This window comes from Heptranchias perlo, chromosome 7 (genome assembly GCF_035084215.1).
Source record: "Heptranchias perlo isolate sHepPer1 chromosome 7, sHepPer1.hap1, whole genome shotgun sequence".
Lineage (NCBI taxonomy): Eukaryota > Metazoa > Chordata > Chondrichthyes > Hexanchiformes > Hexanchidae > Heptranchias > Heptranchias perlo.
In genome coordinates, this window is record NC_090331.1 from 56686961 (window position 1) to 56705300 (window position 18340).

The 18340-nt window shown below is 34.4% G+C and overlaps 1 protein-coding gene and 1 long non-coding RNA gene across 17 annotated transcripts in view; both read right to left on the reverse strand.

Annotated features, from left to right (window-relative positions):
• Positions 1-18340, reverse strand: part of ttn.2 (titin, tandem duplicate 2) — a 373025-nt gene that overhangs the window by 172549 nt on the left and 182136 nt on the right. For all 16 annotated transcript variants that reach the window (XM_067987638.1, XM_067987650.1, XM_067987647.1 and 13 more), the window contains 6 exons: positions 6520-6600; positions 5679-5759; positions 4838-4918; positions 4001-4081; positions 1236-1316; positions 395-475 (listed from right to left, as the gene is read on the reverse strand). In XM_067987638.1, coding sequence (XP_067843739.1) covers positions 395-475; positions 1236-1316; positions 4001-4081; positions 4838-4918; positions 5679-5759; positions 6520-6600 — 486 coding nt within the window. The remainder of the gene's footprint in view (positions 1-394; positions 476-1235; positions 1317-4000; positions 4082-4837; positions 4919-5678; positions 5760-6519; positions 6601-18340) is intronic.
• On the reverse strand, positions 14904-16610 carry LOC137323757 (uncharacterized). Its single transcript, XR_010963440.1, has 3 exons — positions 16538-16610; positions 15721-15801; positions 14904-14964 (listed from the first exon to the last, which is right to left on the reverse strand). It is a non-coding gene; the product is annotated as an uncharacterized lncRNA (long non-coding RNA).

Consider the following 18340-nt stretch of genomic DNA (forward strand, 5'->3'; position numbering starts at 1 on the left):
GCAAAATTGAAAATATGCTGTTGATTCGCAAACTGTGGAAATCTTCCTCAATACTGTCGGTACAAATTGAAATGTCCAAAAGCATTTTCCAATATAATTGACACCAAGTTAGCAAAAAAAGGAGTCGGTTTCCCTACATGTTAGAATTATTGACGCATGAACAACACATACAGATAACAATGTCGCAACATTGTAACAAAACAAATAGATTGACAAATAAATATAGAGATGATCAATTTAATATTCTGGATATGGTTTGAGAAATGACCATGAAGAGTAGAAGTGGTTTTCACTATTAATGTGAAGATAACGTCAAACTAGTTAAGAATTAAGCTATCATTCTAATGGTGTAAACAGGTCGCTGTATTATAAGAGTATCTTTGTGTTTTTGTACCTTTAGCTGGAGCAACTTCATCTCTTGGAACAAAGACCGGCTTTTCTCCTGGTTTTAATGGCTTCTTAGGAACCTCTGGCACTTTAAATGACATAATTCTTTTACGATAAGATTCACTCAAAGAACATGTATAAAAGTTTGAAGACATATAATGTCAAGAAAACATAAACAAATGTGGCAGACAAATGAGCACAAGGTGATATTTTCTTGTGAATTAACATAACAATTACATCAAGAGGAAAATGATCTTTATGCACTGATGGAATTTATATTTACCCACGCTTTTAACATATTCTACAGTCTTTACAAAAGTACGTTTTTTTGTTCAAGGTTTTCCTAACATAATGATCCAATTCACCTTGTAATAACTAATCAAAACATACCATCTCTAGTGACTTTGACTTAACTTAAACATTGGGAGAAGGTTTCTACTTTTCACTATTTATAGCAAAATTAAAGATATGCTGTTGATTTGCAAACTGTGGAAATCTTCCTCAATACTGTCGGTACAAATTGAAATGTCCAAAATCATTTTCCAACGTATTTGACGTCAAGTTAGCAAAAAAAGGAATTGGTTTGCCTACATGTTAGAGTTATTACTGCATGAACAACACATACAGATAACAATGTCCCATTATTGGAACAAAACAAATAGACTGACAAATAAATGTAGAGATGATCAATTTAATATTTGGGATATGGTTTGAAAAATGACCATGAAGAGTAGAAGTGGTTTTCACTATTAATGAGAAGATAACATCACACTAGTTAAGAATTAAGCTATCATTCTAATGGTGTAAACAGGTCGCTGTATTATAAGAGTATCTTTGTATTTTTGTACCTTTAGCTGGAGCAACTTCATCTCTTGGAACAATGGCCGGCTTTTCTCCTGGTTTTAATGGCTTCTTAGGAACCTCTGGCACTTTAAATGACATAATTCTTTTACGATACGATTCACTCAAACAACACGTATAAAAGTTTGAAGACATATAGGGCTCGATTTTAGGGGGGAGGCGGGTTGGCAGTGGGGGTCGACTGGGCGCGTGGGTAACTGCGCAGCCGCATCATAGGCTGTCAGCTGGAGGAGCCCTATTTAAAGGGGCAGTCCTCCACTGACTGATGCTGCAGAAAGGAGCCAAAATTACAGCATGGAGCAGCCCAGGGGGAAGGCTGCTCCCAGGTTTAATGATGCCTCACTCCAGGTCCTACTGGATGGGGTGAGGAAGAGGGGGAGGACAGAGATCTTCTCCCTGGCGGACAGGAGGAAGTGGCCTGCCTCTGCCACCACGAAGGCCTGGCTCGAGGTGGCAGAGGAGGTCACCAGCACCACCAACATATCACGCACCTGCATACAGTGCAGGAGGCGCTTCAATGACCTAAGTAGGTCAGCTGAAGTGAGTACACTTACTCATTCCCCTACACTCCGTCTGCCACATCACTGGCCCCACCCCACATCTCCTTCTGCACTGCCAACACTACTCTATCACATCACTCCTCACACCCACTCAAAGCTCATCTTCATCGAACCTGCACTTACTCACCTCGCCAGTACTCATCCCACCACTACCACTCAACCCAACCCTCATACAATCTCATGGCTCCGTCTCATACTCACCCTCTCATGCATCTCTTTCACGGTCAGCCTCACTCAACCTGCCACTACTTGTGCTGCAGCCACAGGGCATGCATCACATACGTGTAGTAGGAAGCATAAGGCAAACGTGTCGTGAGCATGAAGGGGATGCACAAGGGTGTTTGAGGGTTTGTCATGGTTTTTACTTATATTTCATTTCTGACCAACTCACATTACATATTATATTGTCACCACTACTGCCACGTCCTTGCAAATCTTGTCTGGTTTGTGCTATAATACCCTTTCCTGAGGATCACCATGAAGACCCACACCTGATGCCACCCATTGTGTCACTGCAAAGTGGGTGTAGGTGTATTTGCAGGGCTCTTTTGTGCAGACGACTGAGAGACGTCGGTGATGTCCCCGGTGGCACCCTGGAAGGATGCGAAGGAGAAGTTGTTGAGGGCAGTGGTGACTTTGACAGCGACAGGTAAGAAGATGGTGCTCGGGCCAGCCGGGAGCAGCTCGGCATGAAGGGGGCTGCAGATGTCCACGACTACATGTCGAGTGACTCTGAGCCTCCATGTGCACTGCTGCTCAGAGAGATCCAGGAAGCTGAGCCTCGGTCTGTGGACCCTGTGGCGAGGGTAGTGCCTTCTGCGACGCATCTCTCTGCGGTTGCCCTCCCTCCTGCTGTACAGGTGGATGTGTCACAGCACTGTGTTGTGGAGCTCCACGTGTCAGAGGTGGACGGTGTGGCCGGCAAGGCTGGTGATGCTGTTCGTCCTCCGAGGAGGTCACGACTGCAGCTATGGCGGCCCCCATCCGGAAGATGTATGTTTGAGGGGGTCAGCAAGGTAGGTAAATGTATCTGCACTCCAGGGTTAAGGTTGCAAGTTTGTGAATTTTATTGTTAGGAGGAGGGTGGTGGAGGCCAAACTTTGTCTAAAGTGTCAGAGTGGCCTCCTGCAATGAGTGAGGGTCTCCCCCCACACCTGTCAAATGGACCTTTGCAGCTGCCACAGGCTGGTGGCTGCAACACGTCCATTTCAACTGGGAGTGTTTTCCCCAGTACAGGAAACAGGCTCAGTTGAGTTGAAAATCCGACCCCTCCTAAAATATCCTACAAATCAGGTCTGCAAACGATCTAATTAATTGGTTTAAGTGGGATCCCGCCGGATTTAATTGCCAGCGGGAGACCCGCATGCGGGGGCCACGCGCGCATCGAAGCGCATCACTGGGAAACCCGGAAGTGGGCGGGTTGGAGCCGGGCTCTGGACCTGCCCCGGGAATACCGGATTTTCGGAGCCCCCCTGCCACGAACCCGCCGGCTAAAACATCCAAAAATTAAGCCCATAATATCAAGAAAACATAACCAAATATGGCAGACAAACTAGCACAAGGGGATATTTTCTTGTGAATTAACAGAACAATTACATCAAGAGGAAAATGATCTTTGTGCACTGATGGAATATATATTTACCTACGTTTTTAATATATTCTACAGTCTTTACAAAAGTACGTTTTTTGTTCAAAATTTTCCGAACAAAATGATCCAGTTCACCTTGTAATAACTAATCAAAACATACCATCTCTAGTGACTTTGACTTATCTTAATCATTGGGAGAAGGTTTCTACTTTTCACTATTTATAGCAAAATTAAAAATATGCTGTTGATTTGCAAACTGAAAACTGTCGGTACAAATTGAAATGTCCAAAATCATTTTCCAATGCATTTGACATCAAGTTATCAAAAAAAGGAATCGGTTTCCCGACATGTTAGAGTTATTGACGCATGAACAGCACATACAGATAACAATGTCCCTACATTGTAACAAAACAAATAAATTGACAAGTAAATATAGAGATGATCAATTTAATATTCTGGATATGGTTTGAGAAATGACCATGAAGAGTAGAAGCTGTTTTCACTATTAATGTGAAGATAACATCACACTAGTTAAGAATTAAGCTATCATTCTAATGGTGTAAACAGGTCGCTTTATTATAAAAGCATCTTTGTATTTTTGTACCTTCAGCTGGAGCAACTTCATCTCTTGGAACAATGGCTGGCTTTTCTCCTGGTTTTAATGGCTTCTTAGGAACCTCTGGCACTTTAAATGACATAATTCTTTTAAGATAGGATTCACTCAAAGAACATGTATAAAAGTTTGAAGACATATAATGTCAACAAAATGTAAACAAATATGGCAGACAAATGAGCACAAGGTGATATTTTCTTGTGAATTAACATAACAACTGCATAAGAGGAAAATGATCTTTGTGCACTGATGGAATATATATTGACCTATGTTTTTAACATATTCTACAGTCTTTACAAAAGTACGGTATTTTGTTCAAGCTTTTCCTAACATAATGATCCAATTCACCTTGTAATAACTAATTAAAACATACCATCTCTAGTGGTTTTGACTTAACATAAACATTGGGAGAAGGTTTCTATTTTTCACTATTTGTAGCAAAATTAAAAATATGCTGTTGATTCACAAACTGTGGAAATCTTCCTCAATACTGTCGATACAAATTGAAATGTCCAAAATCATTTTCCAATGTATTTGACACCAAGTTAGCAAAAAAAGGAATCGGTTTCCCTACATATTAGAGTTATTAATGCATGAACAACACATACAGATGACAATGTCCCCACATTGTACCAAAACAAATAGATTGACAAATAAATATAGAGATGATCAATTTAATATTCGGGATATGGTTTGAGAAATGACCATGAAGAGAAGTTGTTTTCACTATTAATGTGAAGATAACGTCACACTAGTTAAGGATTAAGCTACCATTCCAATGGTGTAAACAGTTCGCTGTATCATAAGAGTATCTTTGTGTTTTTGTACCTTTAGCTGGAGCAACTTCATCTCTTGGAACAATGGCCGGCTTTTCTCCTGGTTTTAATGGCTTCTTAGGAACCTCTGGCACTTTAAATGACATAATTCTTTTACGATAAGATTCACTCAAAGAACATGTATAAAAGTTTGAAGACATATAATGTCAAGAAAACATGAAACAAATATGGCAGACGAACTAGCACAAGGTGATATTTTCTTGTGAGTTAGCATAACAACATCATGAAGAGGAAAATGATCTTTGTGCACTGATGGAATATATATTTACCCATACTTTTAACATATTCTACAGTCTTTACAAAAGTATGTTTTTTTGTTCAAACTTTTCCGACCATAATGATCCAATTCACCTTGTAATAACTAATCAAAACATACCATCTCGAGTGACTTTGACTTAACTTAAAAGTTGGGAGAAGATATCTACTTTTTAATTTATTTATAGCTAAATTGAAAATATGCTGTTGATTCTTAACTGGAAATCTTCCTCAATACTGTCGGTACAAATTGAAATGTCTAAAATCATTTTCCAATTTAATTGACATCAAGTTACCAAAAAAAGAAATCGGTTTCCCTACATGTTAGAGCTATTAACTCATTAACAGCACAGACAGATGACAATGTCGCAACATTGTAACAAAACAAATAGATTGACAAATAAATATAGAGATGATCAATTTAATATTCGGGATAGGGTTTGAGAAATGACCATGAAGAGTAGAAGTGGTTTTCACTATTAATGTGAAGATAACGTCACGTTAGTTAAGAATTATGCTATAATTCTAATGGTGCAAACAGGTCGCTGTATTATAAGAGAATCTTTGTGTTTTTGTACCTTTAGCTGGAGCAACTTCATCTCTTGGAACAATGGCCGGCTTTTCTCCAGGTTTTAATGGCTTCATAGGAACCTCTGGCGCTTTAAATGACATAATTCTTTTAAGATAAGATTCATTCAACGAACATGTATAAAAGTTTGAAGACATAGAAATGTCAAGAAAACATGAAACAAAAATAGCAGGTAAACTAGCTCAAGATGATATTTTCTTGTGAATCAACATAACATAACATCAAGAGGAAAATGATCTTTGTGCACTGATGGAATATATATTTACCTACGCTTTTAACATATTCTACAGTCTTTACAAAAGTACGTTTTTTGTTCAAATTTTTCCTAACACAATGAACCAATTCATCTTGTAATAACTAATCAAAACATACCATCTCCAGTGACTCTGACTGAACCTAAACATTGGGAGAAGGTTTCTACTTTTCACTATTAATAGCAAAATTGAAATTATGCTGTTGATTCGCAAACTGAGGAAATCTTCCTCAATACTGTCGGTACAAATTGAAATGTCTAAAATCATTTTCCAATTTAATTGATATCAAGATACCAAAAAAAGGAATCAGTTTCCCGACATGTTGGCGCTATTACCTCATTAACAACACATTCCGATGACAATGTCGCAATATTGTTACAAAGTAAATAGATTGACAAATAAATATAGAGTTGATCAATTTAATATTCTGGATAGGGTTTGAGAAATGACCATGAAGAGTAGAAGTGGTTTTCATTATTAATATGAAGATAATGTCACACCAGTTAAGAATTAAGCTATCATTCTAATGGTGTAAACAGGTCGCTGTATTACAAGAGTATCTTTATGTTTTTGTACCTTTAGCTGGAGCAACTTCATCTCTTGGAACAAAGACCGGCTTTTCTCCTGGTTTTACTGGCTTCTTCGGAACTTCTGGAACTTTAAATGACATAATTATTTTACAATAAAATTAACTTAAAGTACATGTATAAAAGTTTAAAGAAATATAAGGTGTCAAGAAAACATGAAACATATATGTCAGACAAACTAGCACAAGGTGATATTTTCTTGTGAATCAACATAACAATTACATCAAGAGGAAAATGATCTTTGTGCACTGATGGAATATATATTTACCTACGCTTTAAACATATTCTACAGTCTTTACAAAAGTATGGTATTTTTGTTCCAACTTTTCCTAATGTAATGATCCAATTCACCTTGTAATAACTAATCAAAACATACCATCTCTCGTGGTTTTGACTTAACCTAAATATTGGGAGAAGGTTTCTACTTTTCACTATTTAGAGCAAAATTGAAAATATGCTGTTGATTCACAAACCGTGGAAATCTTCATCGACACTGTCGGTACAAATTGAAATGTCTAAAATCAATTTCCAATTTAATTGACATGAAGTTAGCAAAAAAAAATTGTTTTCCCTACATGTTAGAGCTATCACCGCATGAACAACACATACAGATAACAATGTCGCAACATTGTAACAAAACAAATAGACTGACAAATAAATATAGAGATGATCAATTTAATATTCGGGATATGGTTTGAGAAATGACCATGAAGAGTAGAAGTGGTTTTCACTATTAATGTGAAGATAACGTCACACTAGTTAAGAATTAAGTTACCATTCTATTGGTGTAAACAGGTCGCTGTATTATAAGAGTATCTTTGTGTTTTTGTACCTTTAGCTGGAGCAACTTCATCTCTAGGAACATAGACCGGCTTTTCTCCTGGTTTTATTGGCATCGTAGGAACCTCTGGCACTTTAAATGACATAATTCTTTTAAGATAAGATTCACTCAAAGAACATGTATAAAAGTTTGAAGACATATAATGTCAACAAAACATAAACAAATATGGCAGACATACAAGCACAAGGTGATATTTTCTTGTGAATCAACATAACAACTACATCAAGAGCAAAATGAACTTTGTGCACTGATCGAATTCATATTTACACACGATTTTAACATATTCTACAGTCTTTACAAAAGTACGGTATTTTTGTTCAAACTTTTCTGAATGTAATGATTCAATTCACCTCATAATAACTAATCAAAACATACCATCTCTAGTGGTTTTGACTTAACATAAACATTGGGAGAAGGTTTCTACTTTTCAATATTTATAGCAAAATTGAAAATATGCTGTTTATTCACAAACTGTGGAAATTTTCAACGACACTGTCGGTACAAATTGAAATGTCGAAAATCATTTTCCAATTTAATTGACACGAAGTTAGTAAAAAAAAATTGTTTTCCCTACATGTTAGAGCTATCACCGCATGAACAACACATACAGATAACAATGTCGCAACATTGTAACAAAACAAATAGACTGACAAATAAATATAGAGATGATCAATTTAATATTCGGGATAGGGTTTGAGAAATGACCATGAAGAGTCGAAGTGGTTTTCACTATTAATGTGAAGATAACGTCATACTAGTTAAGAATTAAGTTACCATTCAATTGGTGTTAACAGGTCGCTGTATTATAAGAGTATTTTTGTGTTTTTGTACCTTTAGCTGGAGCAACTTCATCTCTTGGAATAAAGACCGGCTTTTCTCCTGGTTTTATTGGCATCGTAGGAACCTCCGGCACTTTAAATGACATAATACTTTTAAGATAAGGTTCACTCAAAGAACATGTATAAAAGTTTGAAGACATATAATGTCAACAAAACATGAAACAAATATGGCAGACAAACTAACACAAGGTGATATTTTCTTGTGAATCAACACAACAATTACATCAAGAGGAAAATGATCTTTGTGCACTGATGGAATATATATTTACCTACGCTTTTAACATATTCTACGGTCTTCACAAAAGGACGGTATTTTTGTTCAAACTTTTCCTAATGTAATGATCCAATTCACCTTGTAATAACTAATCAAAACATACCATCTCTAGTGACTTTGCCTTAACCTAAACATTGGGAGAAAGTTTCTACTTTTCACTATTTATAGCAAAATTGAAAATATGTTGTTGATTCGCAAACTATGGAAATCTTCCTCAATACTGTCGGTACAAATTGAAATGTTTCAATAATTTTCCAATGTAATTGACATGAACTTAGCAAAAAAAAATCGTTTTCCCTACATGTTAGAGTAGTTACCGCATGAACAACACATACAGATAACAATGTCGCAACATTGTAACAAAACAAATAGACTGACAAATAAATATAGAGATGATCAATTTAATATTCTGGATAGGGTTTGAGAAATGACCATGAAGAGTAGAAGCTGTTTTCACTATTAATGTGAAGAATTAAGCTATCATTCTAATTGTGCAAACAGGTCGCTGTATTATAAGAGTATCTTTGTGTTTTTGTACCTTTAGCTGGAGCAACTTCATCTCTAGGAACATAGACCGGCTTTTCTCCTGGTTTTATTGGCATCATAGGAACCTCTGGCACTTTAAATGACATAATTCTTTTAAGATAAGATTCACTCAAAGAACATGTATAAAAGTTTGAAGACATATAATGTCAACAAAACATAAACAAATATGGCAGACAAACGAGCAGAAGGTGATATTTTCCTGTGAATCAACATAACAATTACATCAAGAGGAAAATGATCTTTGTGCACTGATGGAATTTATATTTACACACGATTTTAACATATTCAACAGTCTTTACAAAAGTACGGTATTTTTGTTCAAACTTTTCCAAATGTAATGATCCAATTCACCTCATAATAACTAATCAAAACATACCATCTCTAGTGGTTTTGACAAAACATAAACATTGGGAGAAGGTTTCTACTTTTCACTATTTATAGCAAAATTGAAAATATGCTGTTTATTCACAAACTGTGGAAATCTTCATTGACACTGTCGGTACAAATTGAAATGTCTAAAATCAATTTCCAATTTAATTGACACGAAGTTAGCAAAAAAAAATTGTTTTCCCTACATGCTAGAGCTATCACCGCATGAACAACACATACAGATAACAATGTCGCAACATTGTAACAAAACAAATAGACTGACAAATAAATATAGAGATGATCAATTTAATATTCGGGATATGGTTTGAGAAATGACCATGAAGAGTCGAAGTGGTTTTCACTATTAAAGTGAAGATAACATCACACTAGTTAAGAATTAAGCTATCATTCAATTGGTGTAAACAGGTCGCTGTATTATAAGAGTATCTTTGTTTTTTTGTACCTTTAGCTGGAGCAACTTCATCTCTTGGAATAAAGACCGGCTTTTCTCCTGGTTTTATTTGCATCTTAGGAACCTCTGTCACTTTAAATGAAATAATTCTTTTAAGATAAGATTCACTCAAAGAACATGTATAAAAGTTTGAAGACAGATAATGTCAACAAAACATGAAACAAATATGGCAGACGAACTAACACAAGGTGATATTTTCTTGTGAATCAACACAACAATTACATCAAGAGGAAAATGATCTTTGTGCACTGATGGAATATATATTTACCCATACTTTTAACATATTCTCCAGTCTTTACAAAAGTACGGTATTTTTGTTTAATCTTTTCCTAATGTAATGATCCAATTCACCTTGTAATAACTAATCAAAACATACCATTTCTAGTGACTTTGACTTAACCTAAACATTGGGAGAAAGTTTCTACTTTTCACTATTTATAGCAAAATTGAAAATATGTTGTTGATTCGCAAACTGTGGAAATCTTCCTCAATACTGTCGGTACAAACTGAAATGTCTAAAATCATTTTCCAATGTAATTGACATGAAGTTAGCAAAAAAAAATCGGTTTCCCTACATGTTAGAGTAGTTACCGCATGAACAACACATACAGATAACAATGTCGCAACATTGTAACAAAATAAATAGACTGACAAATAAACATAGAGATGATCAAATTAATATTCGAGATATGCTTTGAGATATGCCCATGAAGAGTAGAAGCTGTTTTCACTGTTAATATGAAGATAACAGCACACCAGTGAAGAATTAAGCTATCATTCTAATGGTGTAAACAGGTCGCTGTATTATAAGAGTATCTATGTGTTTTTGTACCTTTAGCTGGAGCAACTTCATCTCTAGGAACATAGACCGGCTTTTCTCCTGGTTTTATTGCCATCGTAGGAACCTCTGGCACTTTAAATGACATAATTCTTTTAAGATAAGGTTCACTCAAAGAACATGTATAAAAGTTTGAAGACATATAATGTCAACAAAACATGAAACAAATATGGCAGACGAACTAACACAAGGTGATATTTTCTTGTGAATCAACATAACAATTACATCAAGAGGAAAATGATCTTTGTGCACTAATGGAATATATATTTACCTACGCTTTTAACATATTCTACAGTCTTTACAAATGTACGGTATTTTTGTTCAAACTTTTCCAAATGGAATGATCCAATTCACCTTGTAATAACTAATCAAAACATACCATCTCTAGTGACTTTGACTTAACATAAACATTGGGAGAAAGTTTCTACTTTTCACTATTTATAGCAAAATTGAAAATATGTTGCTGATTCGCAAACTGTGGAAATCTTCCTCAATACTGTCGGTACAAATTGAAATGTTTCAATCATTTTCCAATGTAATTGACATGAAGTTAGCAAAAAAAAATCGGTTTCCCTACATGTTAGAGTAGTTACCGCATGAACAACACATACAGATGACAATGTCGCAACATTGTAACAATACAAATAGACTGACAAATAAATATAGAGATGATCAACTAATATTCGGGATATGCTTTGAGAATTGACCATGAGGATTAGAAGCTGTTTTCACTATTAATGTGAAGATAACATCACACCAGTGAAGAATTAAGCTATCATTCTAATGGTGTAAACAGGTCGCTGTATTATAAGAGTATCTATGTGTATTTGTACCTTTAGCTGGAGCAACTTCATCTCTAGGAACATAGACCGGCTTTTCTCCTGGTTTTATTGGCATCGTAGGAACCAGTGGCACTTTAAATGACATAGTTCTTTTAAGATAAGATTCACTCAAAGAACATGTATAAAAGTTTGAAGACATATAATGTCAACAAAACATGAAACAAATATGGCAGACGAACTAACACAAGGTGATATTTTCTTGTGAATCAACATAACAACTACATCAAGAGGAAATGATCTTTATACACTGATGGAATTTATACTTACACACGATTTTAATATATTCTACAGTCTTTACAAAAGTACGGTATTTTTGTTAAAACTTTTCCTAATGTAATGATCCAATTCACCTTGTAATAACTAATCAAAACATACCATCTCTAGTGACTTTGACTTAACCTAAACATTGGGAGAAAGTTTCTACTTTTCACTATTTATAGCAAAATTGAAAATATGTTGTTGATTCGCAAACTGTGGAAATCTTCCTCAACACTGTCGGTACAAATTGAAATGTTTCAATCATTTTCCAATGTAATTTACATGAAGTTAGCAAAAAAAAATTGTTTTCCCTACATGTTAGAGCTATCACCGCATGAACAACACATACAGATAACAATGTCGCAACATTGTAACAAAACAAATAGACTGACAAATAAATGTAGAGATGATCAATTTAATATTCGGGATATGGTTTGAGAAATTACCATGAAGAGTAGAAGTGGTTTTCACTATTAATGTGAAGATAACGTCACACTAGTTAAGAATTAAGTTACCATTCTATTGGTGTAAACAGGTCGCTGTATTATAAGAGTATCTTTGTGTTTTTGTACCTTTAGCTGGAGCAACTTCATCTCTTGGAATAAAGACCGGCTTTTCTCCTGGTTTTATTGGCATCTTAGGAACCTCTGGCACTTTAAATGACATAATTCTTTTAAGATAAGGTTCACTCAAAGAACATGTATAAAAGTTTGAAGACATATAATGTCAACAAAACATGAAACAAATATGGCAGATGAAGTAGCACAAGGTGATATTTTCTTGTGAATCAACATAACAATTACATCAAGAGGAAAATGATCTTTGTGCACTGATGGAATTTATATTTACCTACGCTTTTAACATATTCTACAGTCTTTACAAATGTACGGTATTTTGGTTCAAACTTTTCTGAATGTAATGATCCAATTCACCTTGTAATAAATAATCAAAACATACCATCTCTCGTGACTTTGCCTTAACCTAAACATTGGGAGAAAGTTTCTACTTTTCACTATTTATAGCAAAATTGAAAATATGTTGTTGATTCGCAAACTGTGGAAATCTTCCTCAATACTGTCGGTACAAATTGAAATGTTTCAATCATTTTCCAATGTAATTGACATGAAGTTAGCAAAAAAAAATCGGTTTCCCTACATGTTAGAGTAGTTACTGCATGAACAACACATACAGATGACAATGTCGCAACATTGTAACAAAACAAATACATTGACAAATAAATATGGAGATGATCAATTTAATATTCTGGATAGGGTTTGAGAAATGACCATGAAGAGTGGAAGCTGTTTTCACTATTAATGTGAAGATAACATCACGCCAGTGAAGAATTAAGCTATCATTCTAATGGTGCAAACAGGTCGCCGTATTATAAGAGTATCTTTGTGTTTTTGTACCTTTAGCTGGAGCAACTTCATCTCTAGGAACATAGACCGGCTTTTCTCCTGGTTTTATTGGCATCGTAGGAACCTCTGGCACTTTAAATGACATAATTCTTTTAAGATAAGATTCACTCAAAGAACATGTATAAAAGTTTGAAGACATATAATGTCAAGAAAACATGAAACAAATATGGCAGACAAACGAGCACAAGGTGATATTTTCTTGTGAATCAACATAACAATTACATCAAGAGGAAAATGATCTTTATGCACTGATGGAATTTATATTTACACACGATTTTAACATATCCTACAGTCTTTACAAATGTACGGTATTTTTGTTCAAACTTTTCCGAATGTGATGATTCAATTCACCTCACAATAATTAATCAAAACATACCATCTCTAGTGGTTTTGACTTAACATAAACATTGGGAGAAGGTTTCTACTTTTCACTATTTATAGCAAAATTGAAAATATGCTGTTTATCCACAAACTGTGGAAATCTTCATCGACACTGTCGGTACAAATTGAAATGTCTAAAATCAATTTCCTATTTAATTGACACGAAGTTAGCAAAAAAAAATTGTTTTCCCTACATGTTAGAGCTATCACCGCATGAACAACACATACAGATAACAATGTCGCAACATTGTAACAAAACAAATAGACTGACAAATAGATATAGAGATGATCAATTTAATATTCGGGATATGGTTTGAGAAATGACCATGAAGAGTAGAAGTGGTTTTCACTATTAATGTGAAGATAACATCACACTAGTTAAGAATTAAGTTACCATTCAATTGGTGTAAACAGGTCGCTGTATTATAAGAGTATCTTTGTGTTTTTGTACCTTTAGCTGGAGCAACTTCATCTCTTGGAATAAAGACTCGCTTTTCTCCTGGTTTCATTGGCATCTTAGGAACCTCTGTCACTTTAAATGACATAATTCTTTTAAGATATGGTTCACTCAAAGAACATGTATAAAAGTTTGAAATATAATGTCAACAAAACATGAAACAAATATGGCAGACGAACTAACACAAGGTGATATTTTCTTGTGAATCAACACAACAATTACATCAAGAGGAAAATGATCTTTGTGCACTGATGGAATATATATTTACCCATACTTTTAACATATTCTCCAGTCTTTACAAAAGTACGGTATTTTTGTTCAAACTTTTCCGAATGTAATGATCCAATTCACCTTGTAATAACTAATCAAAACATACCATCTCTTGTGACTTTGCCTTAACCTAAACATTGGGAGAAAGTTTCTACTTTTCACGATTTATAGCAAAATTGAAAATATGTTGTTGATTCGCAAACTGTGGAAATCTTCCTCAATACTGTCGGTACAAATTGAAATGTTTCAATCATTTTCCAATGAAATTGACATGAAGTTAGCAAAAAAAAATCGGTTTCCCTACATGTTAGAGTAGTTACCGCATGAACAACACATACAGATAACAATGTCGCAACATTGTAACAAAACAAATACATTGACAAATAAATATGGAGATGATCAATTTAATATTCTGGATAAAGTTTGAGAAATGACCATGAAGAGTAGAAGCTGTTTTCACTATTAATACTAGTTAAGAATTAAGCTATCATTCTAATGGTGCAAACAGGTCGCTGTTTTAAAAGAGTATCTTTGTGTTTTTGTACCTTTAGCTGGAGCAACTTCATCTCTTGGAACATAGACCGGCTTTTCTCCTGGTTTTATTGGCATCGTAGGAACCTCTGGCACTTTAAATGACATAATTCTTTTAAGATAAGATTCACTCAAAGAACATGTATAAAAGTTTGAAGACATATCATGTCAAGAAAACATAAACAAATATGGCAGACAAACGAGCACAAGGTGATATTTTCTTGTGAATCAACATAACAATTACATCAAGAGGAAAATGATCTTTATGCACTGATGGAATTTATATTTACACATGATTTTAACATATTCTACAGTCTTTACAAATGTACGGTATTTTTGTTCAAACTTTTCCAAATGTAATGATTCAATTCACCTCACAATAATTAATCAAAACATACCATCTCTAGTGGTTTTGACTTAACATAAACATTGGGAGAAAGTTTCTACTTTTCACTATTTATAGCAAAATTGAAAATATGCTGTTTATCCACAAACTGTGGAAATCTTCATTGACACTGTCGGTGCAAATTGAAATGTCTAAAATCATTTTCCAATTTAATTGACACGAAGTTAGCAAAAAATTGTTTTCCCTACATGTTAGAGCTATCACCGCATGAACAACACATACAGATAACAATGTCGCAACATTGTAACAAAACAAATAGACTGACAAATAGATATAGAGATGATCAATTTAATATTCGGGATATGGTTTGAGAAATGACCATGAAGAGTAGAAGTGGTTTTCACTATTAATGTGAAGATAACATCACGCTAGTTAAGAATTAAGTTACCATTCTAATGGTGTAAACAGGTCGCTGTATTATAAGAGTATCTTTGTGTTTTTGTACCTTTAGCTGGAGCAACTTCATCTCTTGGAATAAAGACTCGCTTTTCTCCTGGTTTCATTGGCATCTTAGGAACCTCTGTCACTTTAAATGACATAATTCTTTTAAGATATGGTTCACTCAAAGAACATGTATAAAAGTTTGAAATATAATGTCAACAAAACATGAAACAAATATGGCAGACGAACTAACACAAGGTGATATTTTCTTGTGAATCAACACAGCAATGACATCAAGAGGAAAATGATCTTTGTGCACTGATGGAATATATATTTACCCATACTTTTAACATATTCTCCAGTCTTTACAAAAGTACGGTATTTTTGTTCAAACTATTCCGAATGTAATGATCCAATTCACCTTGTAATAACTAATCAAAACATACCATCTCTAGTGACTTTGCCTTAACCTAAACATTGGGAGAAAGTTTCTACTTTTCACTATTTATAGCAAAATTGAAAATATGTTGTTGATTCGCAAACTGTGGAAATCTTCCTCAATACTGTCGGTACAAATTGAAATGTTTCAATAATTTTCCAATGTAATTGACATGAACTTAGCAAAAAAAAATCGTTTTCCCTACATGTTAGAGTAGTTACCGCATGAACAACACATAAAGATAACAATGTCGCAACATTGTAACAAAACAAATAGACTGACAAATAAATATAGAGATGATCAATTTAATATTCTGGATAGGGTTTGAGAAATGACCATGAAGAGTAGAAGCTGTTTTCACTATTAATGTGAAGAATTAAGCTATCATTCTAATTGTGCAAACAGGTCGCTGTATTATAAGAGTATCTTTGTGTTTTTGTACCTTTAGCTGGAGCAACTTCATCTCTAGGAACATAGACCGGCTTTTCTCCTGGTTTTATTGGCATCATAGGAACCTCTGGCACTTTAAATGACATAATTCTTTTAAGATAAGATTCACTCAAAGAACATGTATAAAAGTTTGAAGACATATAATGTCAACAAAACATAAACAAATATGGCAGACAAACGAGCAGAAGGTGATATTTTCCTGTGAATCAACATAACAATTACATCAAGAGGAAAATGATCTTTGTGCACTGATGGAATTTATATTTACACACGATTTTAACATATTCAACAGTCTTTACAAAAGTACGGTATTTTTGTTCAAACTTTTCCAAATGTAATGATCCAATTCACCTCATAATAACTAATCAAAACATACCATCTCTAGTGGTTTTGACAAAAGATAAACATTGGGAGAAGGTTTCTACTTTTCACTATTTATAGCAAAATTGAAAATATGCTGTTTATTCACAAACTGTGGAAATCTTCATTGACACTGTCGGTACAAATTGAAATGTCTAAAATCAATTTCCAATTTAATTGACACGAAGTTAGCAAAAAAAAATTGTTTTCCCTACATGCTAGAGCTATCACCGCATGAACAACACATACAGATAACAATGTCGCAACATTGTAACAAAACAAATAGACTGACAAATAAATATAGAGATGATCAATTTAATATTCGGGATATGGTTTGAGAAATGACCATGAAGAGTCGAAGCTGTTTTCACTATTAATATGAAGATAACAGCACACTAGTTAAGAATTAAGCTATCATTCTAATGGTGTAAACAGGTCACTGTATTATAAGAGTATCTTTGTGTTTTTGTACCTTTAGCTGGAGCAACTTCATCTCTTGGAATAACGACCGGCTTTTCTCCTGGTTTTATTGGCATCGTAGGAACCTCTGGCACTTTAAATGACATAATTCTTTTATGATAAGATTCACTCAAAGAACATATATAAAAGTTTGAAGACATATAATGTCAACAAAACATGAAACAAATATGGCAGACAAACTAGCACAAGGTGATATTTTCTTGTGAATCAACATAACAACTACATCAAGAGGAAAATGATCTTTGTGCACTGATAGAATTTATATTTACCTACGCTTTTAACATATTCTCCAGTCTTTACAAAAGTACGGTATTTTAGTTCAAACTTTTCCAAATGGAATGATCCAATTCACCTTGTAATAACTAATCAAAACATACCATCTCGAGTGACTTTGACTTAACCTAAACATTGGGAGAAAGTTTCTACTTTTCACTATTTATAGCAAAATTGAAAATATGTTGTTGATTCACAAACTGTGGAAATCTTCACCGACACTGTCGGTACAAATTGAAATGTCTAAAATCATTTTCGAATTTAATTGACACAAATTTAGCAAAAATTTGTTTTCCCTCCATGGTCGAGCTATTACCGTATGAACAACACATACAGATAACAATGTCGCAACATTGTAACAAAACAAATCGACTGACAAATAAATATAGAGATGATCAATTTAATATTCGGGATATGGTTTGAGAAATTACCATGAAGAGTAGAAGTGGTTTTCACTATTAATGTGAAGATAATTTCACACTCCTTAAGAATTAAGTTACCATTCTATTGGTGTAAACAGGTCGCTGTATTATAAGAGTATCTTTGTGTTTTTGTACCTTTAGCTGGAGCAACTTCATCTCTTGGAATAACGACCGGCTTTTCTCCTGGTTTTATTGGCATCTTGGGAACCTCTGGCACTTTAAATGACATAATTCTTTTAAGATAAGATTCACTCAAAGAA